At 26.8% G+C, this 20,568-nt stretch overlaps 1 protein-coding gene across 1 annotated transcript; it reads right to left on the bottom strand.

The window, feature by feature from the left end:
* Window positions 1–316: 316 nt before the first annotated feature.
* Window positions 317–6,696, bottom strand: LOC110627525 (fatty acid hydroperoxide lyase, chloroplastic). Its single transcript, XM_043948512.1, has 3 exons — window positions 6,141–6,696; window positions 2,377–2,758; window positions 317–1,126 (listed from the first exon to the last, which is right to left on the bottom strand). The coding sequence occupies exons 1-3, from the start codon at window positions 6,615–6,617 to the stop codon at window positions 483–485; spliced, it is 1,503 nt and encodes a 500-aa protein (XP_043804447.1). The 5' UTR covers window positions 6,618–6,696; the 3' UTR covers window positions 317–482.
* Window positions 6,697–20,568: the final 13,872 nt, after the last annotated feature.

Raw genomic sequence — 20,568 nt, 5'->3', positions numbered from 1 at the left:
TCTTAACTACCAATCAAATTTTAATATGTTAGTTTCTTTACTCGTTAATTTTTGGTTTCTACTAAATTCTTTCCTAACTATTTATTTTGAGAATCACTATCAACCTATTGATTTTTCATATTTTAAAAATCATACAATTAAATATTTCAATTAAAATGTTCGTAGAACTAAATAACATGTATAATTAAATTATAAAAACTAAAAATTATAATAAAATTTTTAACGAATTTATTTTTAACTTATTTAATTACTAAAGCGTCCTCTTAATAATAATTTTATGAATATTTTAATTTATTTTAAAATAAAAAATTATAAATACTGATAAAATTCATCAATAAAATATAGTAATTACTGCTCGTCTCTCACACCAGATTGAAGACAATAAACCCAGAAACATGGGCTCATTAGTAAATTGTTGAGTACATTCGCCCACGCCCTAGCATTGATCCAACAGATCTGTCTTTTTGTTTTATTACAGATCATCACTTAGCTTTTTGGACGGCTGTGATTGAACTAGAACTTCCAGTAATAGAATCGTACCTCCTAAACATGTGGGCCAAAATCAAACACGCCGTGAGTGGCACGTAATCTTTAGCTGCACATTGTTTATTTGACGCGCTTGGTGACTCAGTCTGTGGCCCATTTGACCAGTACAAGTGACTCAGTAACGCTCTTCCCTGGCCCATGAACCGCTCCGGTTTAAAACTCTCCGGTTCATCAAATATCTTTGGGTCTCTCATCACCAGCGATTGGTATCCACACAGTAACTCGCCCTTTTTGATGTTATATACCGATTCATGAGAACTGAGTTCAAAGTCTTTCCTGGCTCGGGCGTATTGGAGAGGAACGGGCGGGTTGAGTCGAAGCGTCTCGTAGACCACAGATTGAACGAGAGGCATTTCTATAACCGAGTGAAAAGTTAAACTCGGACCGCCGTTTTCCCTGGCTTCTTTGCGTAATCTTTCTTGTAATCCAGTCGTGTCGCTTGCAATTGTGCCGATTAGAATCGGTAGAAACACAGAGAAGCCACCGAATGCATTGAAACCCAGTACAAAGAGAAGGTTATGAATCGTTTCTTCTTCGCTGAGTCCAAACTCGGTCTCGCCCCGCTGGACCACTTCTTTGCCTGTTTGAATACAAGCAGAAAGACTCAAGATCCTCTAAATAAGGATTAATCTGGAATTCATAATAATGATAAATAATTTTTTTAGTTCATTAAATGCAATTAAAAGAAAACGAGTAATTTAATAAATTATATTGATAAAATTAAACATTAAATATGTCAAGTTTATAATTAATTCAGCAGTAGAATAAATATTATTTTACTATTTATAATTTTACACAATGTACAACATTTCAATATAATTTTTCACTTTTAAATAAGTAAATTTTCAATATAACTATACCATTTATGAATTAACGCAAAAATATAAGTTTATAATAATAACGATTTTATTGAAGTAAAAAAAATAAACTTATTAATTTGGGAGGAAGTTTTTTAAAATAATAAAAGATTTTATAAAGTTTTTAAATATGAAATCTATGTTTAAAAGAGAGTAATGTCTTTTAAAATAAAGTTGTTCGACATTTTGAAGAATCTCTGATTTCAATTTATCCCGATTTTCTCTTAAAATTTTTTAAATATTTTTAAAAAAATTTAATTCACCCAAATAAAAAAATTAAAAATTATAAAAGTTTAATTTCTAAAACTATATTTTAAAAAATCTTACTTTATTTCTTTCCTGCATAGTTTGAATTAATTAAACACATGTAGCATTGGGTTAGAAAATTCTTTCCTACGTAGTTTGAGTTTATTAAATACATTACCATTGGGTTAAGCTGCAAGACTCTCCCCCATAGCCCATAGACATGTAAATAGGTAGAATACTCACCAAAATTACTCTATCCAAATTTAAATCCAATTAATATTATCAATACTTAAATCTCTTTCAAATTCAATTAAAAATTATTTTATATTAAATTATTATTATTTGAATAAAAATCAAACATATTTAATTTTATATATTTTAATTAATAATTTATATAAAAAATATTTTTCATTAATAGTTTTTATTTAAAAATTTTAATACTTATAAATAAAAATATAAAAAGTAATATTATTATAAAAAATTATTTTATATTAAATTAATTATTTATATAAGCTATTAAGATAATAATAGGTGTTTCACTCTAAATCTTACCTGAACCTATCACCTGTATTTATTTTTAAACTTGAACCCATTCTAATATAATTATAAATCACATTAGTGATGAAATATTGGACATATCACTATTTCTACTTACCTCAATTAAAACTGTACCATTTCAACCTAACAATCCCTTAGATTAATAAAAAAGGGTTAGATAGATATTTACCTTCTTTTTTTATGAACTGAACTAACTTCTTGTAATCTCCACTAACAAGAAAAGAAGGGTAGGCAAAAGAGTGAAGAAACATTTCCTCAAGGGGCTGAGCAACACCGATATGGACGGTGGGGAGGAGCTGGAGGGCCAGCCATCGGTCGAGCATGGCGAACCCATTTTTCTCAATTTCAGGCGAGTTTGATGGGTCGGCTCCGACAAGGGCTTTAGTCAGGAACTTGAAGATGCTTTGCTGGAGAAGAAAGATGTAGCTTGAACTGCCTTTTTCTGAGATATCATTGTCAACTTTTTCCCAAAGGATGTCAAAATTGGCTAGGAGTTCTGTGAGCCACACCTTGGAGCTCCTTTTCAGGATGTCCAAAGCAAAGTTTTTCACCTGTAAAATATTTCACATTTTATATACATGATTGTTTCAATACTAAGAGTAGTTCTGCAAAAAAAAAAAAAAAACTTCATCTGAACTTTAGGTTTTTCATTATTTGTAAACAGTAGTTGGAATATCACTATTCGATATATATTCATTCATGAGTTTTTTAAAATAAAAAAAAAAACTGAACAGTTTTTTAAAATAACAATTGATATTTTTATTACAAAAAATTCTATAATAAATTCAATTCTTAATTTCAACTTCACATAATTGAGCATTTTTTTTTCATTTTAAATTTTTTATGATATTCTTGACTTTAGAATATATATTAACATATTCAACGCTAAAATTGACCATGAAAGCATTTGAAACTTGAGAAATACTCGATAGAAGAATTGTTTTATTTATAAAATTCATCTTCAACCAGTGGAGTATTATTTCAAATCTTTTTATCATGATTAACATATTTTTCTTCTAAAATTTAAAATGGTAAAAAAAAAAAAAAACTCTTTTTATTATAGGTAAAATAAAGAATTCTTTTAACTATCGAATTCTAGAAACACTATTTTTTTTATATTATACTTTTTTTTATTTTTTTAATCCATTTTTTTTATAATGATTAATATATAATTAACTATTATAATTTTAATCAATTTTATTTTATTTCAATAAAATCACTCATTAATTTTTATTTTTCTAAAGAAGTATCCAAACCATCTCTTAAAATTTAAAAAAATTTAATATTATTGACATGTGTAGCAAGACTGAGGTTGCCAGAATGAGCTAGCTTATGACCAACTAATTAGTCAAATTGACATGTGTAGCTTAATGTTATTAATGATAAGGATTTTTAAGTCATACTTAACAAGAAGTTGGCTTAAACTTCAATGATAAACATTAGTATATTTTTAATAGTTAAAATTTTAAGTCGTATTTATTATAATTAAAATAGGTGATATATTTATATCTTACCATATTATTTATAACATTCTAAAATTTAACCATAATAATCTAGTCTCATAATTCTAAATAATTAAATGTTTATGTTTTATCAAAATTAACTATTTGTATTCTTAAAAATTCAATCTGCCGAAAAAAAAAATTCAATATTTCTATTGACCATTTTGATTATAAACATATTAATTAAATTAAATAAAATTGTTATTATTTACAGTAGAAAAAAGCTATTAACTACATTCAATTATTTTAATATAAATTTCTAATTTAAAAAGAATTTTTCAATGTTTTGTCAAATAAAATTATTAAATGACATAATTTCTATCAAATCATAGAGTTGTTATTATTATTATGTAATAGTATTAATGATAGTTTTATAATTACATATATTATATTAAATGAATAAAAAAAGAGCTAATTATTTTTTAATACAATTATATTTATAATCACAATTTTACAAAAATTCTAATATAATGGTATTCCACATCAAATTTAGTTTGATTCACAATAAATAAGTTTTATGGTTTTATTTAATTAAATTAACATTATTAGAAGCTTCATTTATGAATTATTAATTTATTAAGAGTTATAATAATAATAGAATTCATATGTAAAATAATTACATCAAATATATATAAAAAATATAAAAATATTTTAGTCTATTTAAAAATTCGACCACTCATTCACACTTCTATAGATGTTACAGATATGAGTAAATTTGAATTTATTTACAATGTAATAATTGCAATTAATGTGTGTTCCTTTCTCCTATCTACTATTTTCTTATTTCCTTCTTGAATTTATAGCAAAGAATTTTCTAATTTCCTTCCTTCTTGGATTCACAGCAAAGAATCGACATCGACATCGAATGATACTTGCACGCGTCAAATCATGCAATTAAAATCTCATCCTTGTATTTGAAAACATACAAAATTCTCATTCTAAAATTAAGTCTTTTACTTATTATTATTATTATTATTATTATTATTATTATTATTATACTTTAATTTTTAAATTTTAATATAATTAATAAATATATATTTATATTTTTAAAATTAAATATTTAAACTTTTATATGTCTTAATTAAAAATCTCAACGTTCACTTTTTATCATTAAAAATTTATAAAAATCTTTATTACCTTTTTTAAATAAATAAATTACACATTAATTTTTAAATTTTAATATAATCAACAGTATTTTTAAAGTTACATACCTACATCCCTCAATTTAGTTTAACATAATAAATAAATCAATTTTTATATTTTTAAAATTATATACTTAAATTATTATATAATTAATTAATCCTATATATTATAATTTAAATATTTTTATTTTTTATTTTTTATTTAAAAAACCGTTTAAATTTTAGTTAACTTTTATCTATAATATTTTATTTAACTAATATTTAATATTTTTTATCTTTTAATTTTTATTTATTAAAATATTTCGAACACTTATAATTTTAAAATTTTTAAAAAATATTTATTATTTTAATTATTTTTAGGTGGTATAAAATAATGTTTAAATAAATCCTAAATTTTTATGAACAATATTTTAGAAAGAGATTATACTTTTAGAAAAAAATTTGACTATACACTAACCCTAAATTAATATTTATAATGAATGGTAAAACTATAATTTTAGATGAATTAAATATAGAAAAATTTAAAATTTTAATTTTAAAAATATAAAATTTAATTCGTCAAGTATACTAAAATTTAAAGACTAAAATATAGTTCATGTAATATAAAATTCTCTACTCATACTGAAAATAACTTAAATATTCATGTGAGTATTTTAAATATTTAAAAATATTTACTTTTTTTTTAATATTTAACTTACGAAATTAATTTACAATGAAAGAAATTATAATTTAAACGAATTGATTATTGTGGGAGTAAGTGTTTAATTTTAAAAATATAAAAATTAATATATTAATTATTTTAAAATTTAAAATTTAAAATATAATTTATCTTTATTGTTATTTATTTAAAAACAAAGAAAATTATCTATTAATCTATCTAGATCAGGCTAAGCTTTTAACTATTATTTGATAATTTATTTCTTTCACTTGAGTCGCATTCAACTCTTGAAAATGCGATAAAAAGAAAAAAAATCTTCACCCCACACTTATCATTTCTAAAATCTGTTCTTATTCGTTTGAAAATTCAATCCTAATCTAATACATAAATTTTTTAAAATAGTTTTCGAATGTTGACAACGGAAAATTGAGTTTTTAATAAATAATATTTTCCGTAAGATTAACACACAGATTAGGAAAAAAAAAGACAAATCACAAGTTGATTTTTGCGGAGTAAAATTTACTTATGTAAGTTAATAAATTAGATATTTTATCATATATAAATAAATAAATGCTAATAAAGAAAAAGGAAAAGAAAACAGAAGCAGCTTAGGAAGGGAAGGGATCCACACCTTAGCATGCTGAGGCTCAGAGGGATCAAGATAAGCGCAGGTTCTAACATTTCCGGTGAAGTTAGAACTCGGCTTGAAATCACCCACAAGAACGTCTCTCTTCTCGACGATTTCCATATCAAAAAGATGAGCAAAAGACTTGCAATCGAGAACAGCCACAACATTGGGATTTACTCCTGAAAAGAAAGGAAATGATGGAGGAATATTTGTACGGAACACTGTCGACTTGTATTTGTCAATGCGTTTCCTGAAAAAGGTTTCAGGACCTTGGAACCAGAAGTAGTCTAAGCGATCTGAGATAGGTCCTAGCAATGGCCATCCATATGATCCAGGGATTGTGCGGAGAGGAAGTGAAGGGGACGGTGGAGATTGAGTGGACAGAGATTGCGCAGACGGCTGTGGCGGTGATGGTGATGGTGAGGAGGAGGAAGACATGGCGGAGGAGATGCTCATCATTTTGGTCATCATGGTGGCCATGGCAGTGAGTTGGGAGTTGAAGCCCGAGCGGTGGTTTGTGGTCAAGAAGAAGAGGATGGGCTTTATATTAATTTTATTGTTTTTAAATGTTCTCATCCGCAGGAAGTGTCAACATCTAGATTCCTGGAGGTGAGATGCAGTGAAGGAAAACCCTCACGGCTCCACACGGGTTAAAGTATGTCAGTGATTCCAATGAGGCTCATCAATACTATCATTAAGAAATATCAGATGACTTTTAGTGACCGTTCCATATTTGACACTGGAGATATTTAAGAATGGCATCGGTTGAATATTTTAAAATATTTAATTAGATTGAATTTTAATAATATAAATTTAAATAATTATAATTAAATTTAAAATAAATTTAAATTTAAAAAGTAATATTTAAATTCTAATTGAATTTTATATACAGATTATTTATTATTTAAATTTATTTATATAAATAATTAATTTAATATAAAAAATTTTTATAATAATATTTATAAATTTTTTTATATATTTTTATTTAAAAATAAAATTTAAATATTTTTTAAAAATATTAAAATTTTTAAATGAAAATTAATAATAAAAAATACTTTTTATATAAATTATTAATTAAAATATATAAAACTAAATGAATTGATTTTATTCAAATAATAATAATAATTAGGTTTGAAACATGCTAAGATAATTTAGATTAATTTTTAATCGAATTCGATATAATGTTCAGATATTACTAATATAAATTAGGATAGTTTAATTTTTGTGGATACTCCCATTTTGATTATGTGCGCGGAGAGTTCAATTTTATTCTATTCCTTAATTCACATTCTATAATATTTATTTATTTTATTTTTTTTAAATTTATTAAAATATTTTTATTAATTTTTAAAAATATTTATTTTAAAAATATTAAATTTTATTAAATATTAAAATTTTTTAAAAATAAAATAAAATAAAATAAAATTAAAATTGCCTACTGATATATTATTATAATAAAAAATTGACAATAATAAAATAAAATAAATTATATATATTATATATATATTTTATAACCATATTATATATTTAAGGCAAAATTATTATTTAATTTATATATTATTAAAAAATTCATTAGTTAATTTTTTATTTTAATAAAATATTTATAATATTTTAAAAATTTTATTAATTAATCTTTTGTTAATTTTATCTCTTAAATATTATAAAAAAATTTTAAACTATTTTCAATATTGATGTACTAATTAATAAATTTTTTATAAATTTAAAGAATTAATTAATGAATTTTTTAAAATAAAAGAAATTAAATAGTAAAAAAGTTAATATTAAAATTAATAAAAAGATTAATTAGTAAATTTTTTAAAGCAGTAAGAATATTTTAATATTTTTTTAAAAATTAATGAACTAATTAATGAATTTTTTATAATATAAAAATAATTAATAATTTTTTAATAAGTATTATATAATAAATAAATAGAATTTAAATGTTTTATTTTAATTATTAAATTTTAAAATAGAAATTAATAGTTCAAATTCTATTCTATATAAATTATTAAATTAATATTTATAAAATTAAGCAATTCGAGTTATTTTAATAGGAATAATTAAGAAAAATTACAATGCTATTTAACGTATTTTTAAGTAATATCCTATAATTTAATTTATAATTAAAAAATTCTTATACTTAATTCTTGTACTTTATGATGTTAGCTGAGTGAGTTTTTTTTTTTAACATTATTAAATATTACTCATAAATTACAATTTACTCTCAGTAAAAACTATATTTTAATTTTTATATTTTTTAAATTTAGTTTTTTGAATTTTGTTTGATTAATAGACCAATCTCTTAATTTAAAATTTATATTTTTAATTAAAATTAATTTTTATATATCTATAAATTGATTTTTAAATATTATAATTATTAATAAGTCTTTATATTAATAAATTAATCTTCTATTTATTAAATTTTAATATTTTATATGTGAAGAATAATAAAATAAAAATTTAGCCTAACTAAATAAAAAAAATTGAAAAGAAAAAAGTTAGATAGAAAATAATTTTTTATATTATGTCAAAATTCTTGATTTAATTTTTATTTTATTAATTTATTACTAAACATAAGATATTAAATTTAATAAAAATGAAAGATTAATTTGATTAGTTTGCAAAAAATATAAGTACTTATTTATAAGTAATGATAATACTGGACTCTAAAATCGAACATAATCATATAAGTGTATTTATACAAGAATTTAGAGACAAAGAAGGAAAAGAATTATAACACCAATAAATGACTAAATACAATTATATACAGAATAGACTCATTCCTCTTTACTCTCCCTCAAGTTAAACCAGTATAACATATACATTCAACTTATCTTGTAACTCATGAAATCGAGTCTTGATCAATGGTTTAGTCAACACATCAGCCACTTGATCATGAGAAGAAGAGAAGAAATGTAGTAAACTTGTAGCAGCCTTTGTTTAATCTAATTACAAACAAAATAAAAGTCAATCTTTATATGTTTGGTACGGGTGTGTAGAACTGGATTAGCTATTAACTAGCGTTGATATTATCACACCAAAAGACCGGAGTAGAGAAAATAGGCAAGTGGAGTTCTTTGAAAAGATTTTGAACCCAAAGTGACTTGAATGTCGCCACTGCCAAGGCTCTATATTTAGCCTCTATGGACGATCGGGAAACTGAATGTTGCTTCTTTGAAGACCAAGAAATCAATGTTGATCCATAAAAGATGGTATATCCCACAGTGGACTTGCGATCATCCACATCACTCGCCCAATCAGCATCACAATAGCCATGCAGAGTATGAGCTGTGTGAGAAGGAAAGAAGAGACCATAAAGTTGGAAAACAATCCTATACAGAATAGACTTATTCCTCTTCAAACCTTAGTTGGAAAAATCCCTACATAAAATTCTTTAATTTCAGGGATAGTTGTAAATTTCAAAATTTCTTCCAATTCCTTGGACTAGGAATTGGGATATCTCATCTCACTATATGAATGAATAATAATATGATACCGAGATTTTCCACTATATCTTCGTGTTTTATTAAAATTCTAAATAAACTTATTCTCTTAACTTGCAATACTTAGAGGTATCATGAGAATTTCCTTAACATCACTAGAAAGGAGGAGCTTGTCCAAGAGTCTCTTGTTTCTAACTTTTATCATTTTTATTAATTAGCATGGTAATAATAAACTCCTCTAAACCATCAAGGGGGAGAGGAGTTTCAATCCAAAAATTATTATAATTATTGAGCCATAAGTCCTCCCATACAAGAATATCTAGGCCATTCCTTATCGTCTACCGAATGTCTTTAGAAGTAAGCTTTAAGCTGATAATAGACTTCATAAAACTTGAATTAGAACTTTTAATTGCATTTATAAATTCTTCACTTGTAAAGTATTTAGTTTTAAAAAACTTACTAAGAAAGGTATTTAGTTCAAAAATAATTTTCCATCATTATCATCCAAGCATAACAATATTAAAGTGGTAAAGACTATGAAAAACCATCCCCTGTTCTAATCTAAACATATTTTCTCCCACGATAACTAATGTATTCTTTTTTTACCATTCACTTTCAATTCCTACCAAAACGAATTCATCATTCTTTATAATTCTTCACATAAGGAAATTAGAATGGAAAACACACTTATATCCTATGAGAGAATAGCTTGAGCTACAAACTTTAGAAGAATTTTCCAACCCGTTCTAACTAGAAACATGCCTTGCCAGTGGTTAATTGTTTTTCAAACCCTCTCCTTCAAGTAAATAAAAAGTTTAGTTTCTATATTCTCCAATCAACAAAGAGAGACCTAAATATTTGTTATGTTTAAGAGAAAATGTGACCTCTAACTCATTGAAAGCTACAGATTTAATATCACCTTGCACACTAGAAGCAAAAAAGGTTTACAATTTCAAAAAGGTTTACAGCTTGTCTAAAGGCATTTGTAGAAATCTGAAGGATGTTCTTGATAGCACTACATTAATTATTTGAAATACAATTATATTAATTTTATATTTGTAGTAATAATTTATTAATAATAGTTAATATTCTTATTTGTTAAAATAAATATGTGAAGTTATCAATAAATTTTCTAAGTATAAATTAGAAATCGGATAATTTAAGAATATATGAAATATTATATATATATATATTGATCATGCAAGTGTGATAGCATTAAATGGCCTAAAAGCCAAAAAGATACAAGTCCAAAATCGGAAGAAGCATCCGGATCCAAACCTAAATCTAAACCCAACAAATCCAAATTCAATGATAAAAACAACCCACCCAGCAGCAAGCCCACATGTCATACAGCTCAGAACCCCAAGCCATTTGAAACTCTTTATCATTAATCCATCACCACCGCCATAGCCAAAGAAGATGAAAAAAAAAAGTTAGATCAGAGCACAAAAAAACCATATGCATACCAAAAAAGTAATCAATATACGCCCACAAAGACATGCAAGCCAAACTTTAAATAACTAAGGGCAAAGATTACAAGAAAATCAAATATCAAGCTTGCATACCCCATATTTGCCATTACATAATAAAACAAACACCACCAAATGAAGGCCTAGAACTCCAAAGGAAGCCTCAATATCCAAATAGAGTGAAAGGAAAGCTTTTTGGGAGCATTGATCATCGGGTGTAGCAGTATAGTCCCAAGCTATGCTATCGACGTCAATAATTGAAGATTCTCCTCGGAGCAGTAAGAAACACCATGAGCATCAAAACTTTAGAACTACTAAACTAACAAAACCTCAAAGATAGAGGACCAAATTCATCAAACTCGTACAAAACAAACAAAAGAAATGAAATGATAGTAACGAAACAAGCAGAGAGGAGAATTCTTGTTGGGAAGAAATTATGGTTCAATAGTCCAATTGAAAACTCTTATTTAACTAGTGACCAATTATAGGAGGAGAATTTCTTGAATGAGACTGGCATGCACTAAGGCCAATTGTGAGTGGTTGAGCAATATGAGCGATTTTGAGAGAGAGAAAAAATAAATAGTGATTATAATTATTTTCCTTTATTACTAGATTTATTATAGAGTGGGCTTGTGCCGAACAACATTAAAATGTTATGTTCTTTTATTATTTGTGAGTGATTATCACAATTAACTAATATTAGAGCTACAATTCGAGATGTCAAAGATGTCTAAGTATAAAATTTGAGGTAAAGTCACAAAATAATTTTAATATATGGCAAAAAACCGTGAAGGATATCATTGTACAAGGAAAATTGATTAAAACTTTGAATGAGAAATAACTAGCAACAATCGAGGATGGTGATTGGGAGGAGCTTCGACAAAGAGCATTAAGTACAATTAGATTGACGTTAGTCTTTAATATGAAGTATAATGTCTTAAAAGAAACTTCACCAATTGGGTTATGGAAGAAATTAGAGAATTTGTACATATTAAAGTCACTCACAAATTATTTGTATTTGAACAAGGAATTGTACCAAATCAAAATGGAGAATGTATGGATAGTTAAAATCATTTTAATATTTTTAATAAATTAATTACCTTATTGCTAATGTCGGAGTGAATATTAATGATAAAAAATGAAGCCCTCTTATTTCTAACCTCTTTCTCACAATCTTATAAAAATTTGATAATAGCTCTAGCAGTTGGGAATGAGACATTAAAGGTGGAAGAGGTTATTACAGTAATTCTATATGATCAAAAGTTTAAGAAAATAAATGGTATCAATGAAGGTAGAGTATTTATTATTAATTCTAGTTGTAGGAGAAGTAATTCATGTGGAAATAATTCAAGAAGTAGATTAAGTTTGAGACAATGAGGAGATCTTGTAGATAAAAAATATTTTTATTGTTATGAGATGTGTCATATTCAATATATATGTAAGAAGATTTTTCATAGTTTAAACAATTTAAGAAAAATTGTAAAGAAGAGATTGCTGCAGTTGTAATTGAGGATGATGAATATAATGTAAAGAATGTAAATGTAAATGATCCTTTACAATATGAATGTATAATAAATTCTATTTGTTGTTTCCATATTTATTCAAAAAAAGAAATAGTTCGGCACAATTAAGAATAGCAAAAAAAAAAAAAAAGTGAAACTAGCTGATGAGGGTAAGATGAAAGTTGTCAAATTGTATGATAATTATATTAAGATATTTGATGAAGTAAGATATGTTCTTCGGTTCAAGGGAGCATAATTTTTTAAGTAAGATAGATTATATGAGTTATGAACTTTCTATTCAAGGTAGAGTCATAAAAGTTAATTGAGGTGTTCTCATAATCATGAAAATCGTGAAACTTGGAGTAAAAAATCTCTATACATTAAAAAGAAATACTTTGGATTGCAAATAAAATATAATATCAATAATTAAAATATAATATCATAATTAAGAGATAATATCAATAATCAAGATTATAAGATAGTATCTAAGAAAAAAGAGGTTTTTGTATAAGCCGTGAAAGTTAATTCCATTTGATTTGGAGGGGAGATTGTTGAAATTTCAATTCAATAATAATATAGAAAGAATATATCATTAGAATTTTATTTAAAAAGTTTTAATTATAATTTTTATTTGAAAAAAATTATTATTAAAGAATCTAATTTATAATCGACTTAATTGGTGACTAATTATAAAAGGAGGAGAATTCTTAAATGAGGGTGTACTAAACTATAAATGGTTGAGTAGTATGAGATTTTCTAAAAAAAGAAAAATAATGAGGGTGTATAAAATTTAAAAATAATGAGATCGAGAAAAGCTCTCGATTTATCAAAACTTCACGGCATATAAGAGCAAGTTGAGGAACCAAAAATTCGTTGATAGAAGATTGAAAACCATGTCAAGCTATGAAGGGATCTACAACTAGCTAATAGAGCTCCTATGGCAATCTCACTCTTCTATAGTTATTTAATGGATTATATGTACTTAGCGATATCAATTATATTCTCAGAGCTGTCAAGCGTTGAATCTCGTAGATCAAAAATACACAAAATTTATCTTATTATAGAAAGACTTCAAACCTAGAAAAGAGAATCAACCTAGAAAAAGAATAAAATTAATAGAGAGGGAATACTTTTTAATGAGCATATGTCACCAGCATTTATTCTCTTCTATTCATTTTCCATAGGAGACAAAGCTATGCATCCTAGCCTTTTGAAATTCTCCACAATCACGTAGAATCTTGCACTCTACATCCATTTATTTTTCTTTATTAAATAATCATATTGTTTTAGAATAATAAATTTTATTTCAAAATTAACCAAAATAACATATATAAAAAGATGTCTGCTATATTAAAAAATACAAAGAACTATTATAATGATAATTACAAAATAATAGGATTAAGAAAAAGCCAATCATACAAAAACCAAAATATTTATATGTTTTAATTTTGTAAATCACGTCTTAATTTAGTGTATATTTTAATTTAATTTTAAATTCAATATTTCAAATCTAAAAAAATTAATACAATTAATAAAATGCTAATAGGACAAAAATACCAGCCTTTTATATGTTTTTATATTTTAATTTTACATTAATCTCTCAATTTTTTAATTAAGTGTAATTTTAATTTAACTTTGAAATTAATATTTAAAAGGTAAAAAAAATAATATTCAAATTCAAGATATTTTTTTCATTGAATAATTGAGTTTCAATGTATACAAAACTTAAATTTCATATATTCATTTTAGAATTTAATAACCGCCGGACTTCACGCGTTCTAGGAGAAGGCTGGGCCCATGAAGACAGTACTGATTCAAAACCCATGAAGTTTTTTTACCAGATCGACCCGACACGTCCAGCTCTAGTGTGAGCATACGGAGCGGATCGGGTCACTCACAAGTTCGGATCTGTTAGGAGAGAGTCCGTCTCGGTGAGGTGACAAGGAAAAAGACAGTAGGCTCAGTCACTTCGCAGCTCTGCCCTCGTATGTGCCGAAGAGAATTAAATAGTCGACTGACGTGGAGAGGACATCTGACCTTTTCGTCCATATAGATCTGCGTAACAGAAGCAGGTAGCACTATAGCAGAGAGGCCGTTAGGTGTCACTAGCAGACAAAAGGATGAATAAAAGGAGATGAACACCCTTCTCTCAGGCCAAACTTACACAATTATTGTAAACCCGTAAACCCTATTATCTGGATCTCAGAACATCAGAATTCAATTGATATTTCTCTCAATAAAAAATAGTTATACAATAAATTTAAAATTGAAATATTTATATTTAAATAAACACATAAATCTGAGACTACCTTAATAAAAATTAAGGCATGATTTTATAAATTCAATTTTATATAATAACATGTTTTATAACAATTAAAATTTTATATTTATGGTTTCAAATAGTTTATTGATGTAATAAAAATTAATCAGAAGACATAAAAAATTTTGTGATTAACATTAGCGTAAATTAAAAAAAAAAAATCAATTTGTACTAAAAAAAATATTTAAAAGCAAAGTTGATAAAGTCGATTATTAATAATTAACTTATATAAAAAAATTAAGCTTATTGAAACGAATATCACATACAAATCTGTAAACATCTTTAACTCATACGAAAACACATTGAAAAAAGAGAGAGAGACAAAATTGCAAGGAAGATTTTCAACGCACATAATGCCATAATCTGCATTGTTCTTAGAAAAAAAAAAAAACACGTGGTCCATGCGCTATGTCCACGTTTCCCACGAGTCTATCAATTTCCCACAAAATAAAATGGGAACCATAGGGTAATTTAATTATATATAATCAATCAAACATATTTTTTTATTTAAAAAGGAGATTAAATTCTTACTGTGTAATGATAGCATGCTTTTATTATTTTACTTCCACATGTTTATTTTTAAATTCTAAAATCTCATAATTTTGTATAATTGATTTCAATTGGAGTTCAAATTCAAAAACTCTTAAAAATCAATGAATTATAATCAATTTATATTTTTGTTTACACATCAATGGCTGCTCAGCATGAGCAAGCTGCATCTCACACTGCTGTCGCAGCATACAACAGTTGCTTATGCTGCAACACACAATTGCTAAATGAAAAGTATGATTCTTTTCTCCTCTTCCATTCAGCTTCTGTCACATTTTTATATGGTATCAATGCTGTGAGCATATTGTTGTGCTCTCTCAGATCCAAATTCTCTCCAAACGATTTCATTTTTTTTCAGCTACTATGGCCACATCTTCTTCAAATGTTACACACTATTCTGGGAGATTTCTCATCTCCATTAATGCTTTTTAGCTTCCTTTGAAGCTCACACCTCATAATTATCCTACATGGAGAGCTCATATTGTTCCAGGTCTTTGTGGACATAATCTTATTGGTTATGTCAATTGTATTTTGGTGTCTCCTCCTGCTATGATTCAAAAAGATGGAAAGGAGGTAGACAATACTGATTATGAATTTTGATATTGTCAAGATCAATTGGTGTTGGCAGCCATTATTGCTTCTACAAGCATTTCAGCATGCATACAATTGCTTCATGGGCTAAAATTTAGATTTCTTTCGCAAACAAGTATGCAACGAGAGTTTTATCTCTTCGTGAAAAACTATCTGATGCAAGAAGAGAGAATAAAATTGTTTCTAATTATCTTTAGCTTGTCAAACTAGTTGTCGATGATCCTATGGCAGTCCAATGTTGATTTGGTTGTTCATATCCTAAATAGTGTTGGTTATGATTTTCGTGACATAGCCACAACTATTCGTGTTCATGATATGATGATCACATTTGAAGAGCTGCAAGATAAACTCTTAGATCATGAGATGTATCTTCGGAAGATTGATCCTTCCTTTGATGCTACCTCGATAACTGCAAATTAGGTTCAGAAAGGGAACAATTATCGCCAAAACACTAGAGGTTCTACTTCCAGTGATAATTCTGCAACGGCTAACTAGTGCAATACCAGAACGAATTCTGACTCTTATTCGACAAAGAGAGAGTTTTCTTCGATTCAATGTCAGATATGTGACAAACCTGGACATAATGCTAAGCAACGTTTCAAAGCGAAGGAGTACTTTAAAGCCAACAATTTTTCACAACCTTGTGTAAACAATGTGACCACTTCTTTAGACTAATGGGAATTGAATTATGGACTTCGGGCTTTATATCATGTTACTAATGACTTACAAAATCTTTCTCTTCATGCACCTTATGATGGCCTTGATGAACTTCATCTAACTGATGGTTCAGGTTTGCGAATAACATATGTGGGATCAAAATGGTTTTCTTTCTCTAAAAAATTTGTCATGTTAAATGATGTTTTATATGTTCCTAATTCTCGAGAAAATCTTGTTTCTATTGCTCAAATGTAATTAAGTACCGATTGGATTTTTTTTTTTGATTGTTTTATTGTTAAAGATATTTGAACAGCGGAGATAATCACAAAGGGAGTGCTTAAGATAAAAATACCAGCCATTTATATGTTTTTATATTTTAATTTTACATTAATCTCTCAATTTTTTAATTAAGTGTAATTTTAATTTAACTTTGAAATTAATATTTAAAGGTAAAAAAATAATATTCAGATTCAAGATATTTTTTCATTGAATAATTGAGTTTCAATGTATACAAAACTTAAATTTCAAATATTAATTTTAGAATTCAATTGATATTTTTCCCAATAAAAAATGGTTATACAATAAATTCAAAATTGAAATATTTATATTTAAATAAACATATAAATCTGAGACTTTTGTTTTTATCAAATTAACCTTAATAAAAATTAAGGCATGATTTTATAAATTCGATTTTATATAATAATATGTTTTATAACCATTAAAATTTTATATTTATGGTTTCAAATAGTTTATTGATGTAATAAAATTAATCAGAAGACATAAATAATTTTGTGATTAACATTAGCCTAAATAAAACAAAAATCAATTTGTACTAAAAAAAATATTTAAGAGCAAAGTTAATCAAGTCGATTATTAATAATTAACTTACATAAAAAAATTAAAAGTTAAATATATTGAAACGAATATCACATACAAATCTGTAAACATCGCAATTCATACGAAAACACAACACACATAATGCCATAATCTGCATTGTTCTAAAAAAAAAACACACATAAGATGTGGTCCATGCGCTATGTCCACGTTTCTCACGAGTCTCAATTTCCCACAAAATAAAATGGAACCGTAGGGTAATTTAATTATATATAATCAATCAAAAATAATTTTTTTTTATTTAAAAAGCATATTAAATGATTTTAAGAAAAAGTAATCTCCTCCATTTAAATAAAAGTAATTTTCAAATTTTAAAATATAATTATTACAATATTAATCTTTTTTATACATAAATTTATATATTAAATTTTTTAAAACAATATAAATGAATTGAATCGAATCAAATCGAGTTTTAGATAGCTCAAGTTCAACTCAATATTTATTTTTATCTGAAAGCTAAGGCGAGATGTATGTTGATTCGGAGCATTCTAGCTTCTTCAAATTTCCCTTTTGTATGGTTCAAACCAAGAGTTTAAGGTTGATCCGAGTTTTCTTGAGTTGGACTTTATTTTCTCGTTATGTCAGAGGTTTGAGTTTCTTATTTTGGATTTATATTTATTGTTTCTTATTTTGGATTTATATTTATTGTAACCGGTTGGACATTTTAAACGCAAAGTTACTTGCATTGATAAAAAGGTCAAATCCTTTACAAGCTTGATTCAAATTTTCATATTAAAATTTGAATTTTATTCGTTTGGAATATATTAAACTTAAACTTAACTAAGACTCAATCCGAATTTAGCTCGACTAAATTGCAAATAAGGTAAACTCGAATTCGAGCTCATTCAAATTATAAATATACTAAACTTAAACTCTATTTAAATTAAAATTAAAATTTGCAAACTACATAGTAAAAAGTCATTAGAAAGATTTTAATTAAAGTCGAATGATAAAATAAAATAAAATCATTACTTGTCCAAAACTCTTTAAATACTGGTCTCTTTTACATTGTAATGTGAGATAAACGGTGATTTCCAGCTAAGAGCATCTATTACCATATTTACCTTATCCGAATGATATTGAACCTTGCAGTCATAATTATTAAGCTGCTCTATTTATCTCCTCTGCCTCAAGTTCAGCTTATTCTATCTTAAGATGTACTGCAAGCTTTTATAATTCATAAAGGTAATGTCTCTACATCTTGAGTGCAAAAATTACAGCTGACATCTCTAGATTGTATTTAAAGTAATTCAACTCATACTTTTTTAATTGTCTAGAAGCATGAGCAATAACTTATCATTTTGCATCAACACACAACCTAGTCTCACTCGAGATGCATTAGAAAACACTATAAAGTTATAATTATTTGTAGGTGGAGCTAACACCGGTGCAGAAGTCACCATTCTCTTCATCTTCTAAAAACTTTCTTCATAGTAGTCTATCCATACAAACTTCTTATTTTTTTAGTCAACTTGGTCATAAGAGAGTAGCTATTTTAGAGGAATACTACACAAATCTCATGTAATAACTTACTAAACTAAAAAACCTTTTTTTACCTTTGTTATTATAGTGGGTTTAGACCACTTACTTCTACATTTTAGGGTATACTTCAATTTCATTTTCTAACACTACATGACCTAAGAAAAAAATACTCTTCAACTAAAACTTGCACTCGGAAAACTTTGCATACAATATGTGCTACTTTAGAGTCTATAACACTTCCCTCAAATGGTGTGCCTTTTTCTTTGCATTCTTAAAATATATTAAGATATCATCAATACAAATAATAACAAAGTTGTAACGACCCGGAAATCCGACCCGTTACCGGCGTTAGGATCCAGATCGGCTTAAGGCCGCCGGGACCCGTAGCAAGCCTACATACCTCCTGTAAACCTGTGGAATCCCATACATAACAACATATACATGATCTGTAAAAATTTTTCTTTTCTCTTATCCAAGCAAAACCTGTGCATGCACAAAATCATACATAAACCCCACACTGGAGTCCTCATCAAATACTCCAATGGGGTATCATCATCATACATAACAGCTTGGATAATCATGGTCATTAACATCATTACTCATTAAACACTCTGTACATAATGGGGATTCACACACCTCTAGGTCAAGCACTACTATAATCCTCAATACATCATCAAATCATTCATTACATTACATGGTCATAAATATTCATTACATCATGTTCATGTCCACTACTATCTATTACAACATACATGACTTAACTTCACTCTAGCCGACTTCCCGATCTATCCTGTACCTGCAACTCTGGGGATAAAGGGAGTGGGGTGAGCTACTAGAGCCCAGTGAGCAGAAACTAAAAACATTTGTTTTAATTCCTCCATTTTTAGGTACATTATTATTCATTTTATTATTATTATTATCATTTAACTTTTTCTTTCTTTTTCTTATTCATGCTTTCATGTATGCGCCATAACACAAACATTTCACAACAAGGATGAACTTGTCACCATTTAGTCCCTATCTTTCTTACTTATATATATACCGGGGGCGTAGAGCCGTAGCAGGCACACCCGGACTTCCATAATCTGTCATAGTGCCAGGGGCGTAGAGCCGTAGCAGGCACACCTGGACTCACATAGGCTATCATGACATACAAGGGCTAATGGATCATTCAACATTCATCCACATCAACAACAAGGTATGCAATGCAACATATTCGTGAATTCTAATGCAAACAACCTAATATTGCATGGCATAATGATGCATGGGCAATGCTTTATGATTCATTCATTTATTCATTTACTTTAAAGCTTAAGGGGTTGTTCCACTCACCTGGTAACTGAAGCTTTAACAACGAACTCTGAACGACTATCTCACAACCGGGGGTCTCGGTTCCTCGGGTCCGAACCTACACAGGTGGACTCAAATGAGGCACCAAACATACATGAACATGACTCCAAAATACTCCCCAAAGACCCCCTAAAACATCCTGAAAACATCACATGAAATCATGCAAGAAACGGC

This window comes from Manihot esculenta, chromosome 12, assembly GCF_001659605.2.
Source record: "Manihot esculenta cultivar AM560-2 chromosome 12, M.esculenta_v8, whole genome shotgun sequence".
In the NCBI taxonomy this organism is placed as follows: domain Eukaryota; kingdom Viridiplantae; phylum Streptophyta; class Magnoliopsida; order Malpighiales; family Euphorbiaceae; genus Manihot; species Manihot esculenta.
Note: the sequence above shows the minus strand (reverse complement) of the source record. Positions and strands in the feature narration are given on the sequence as shown.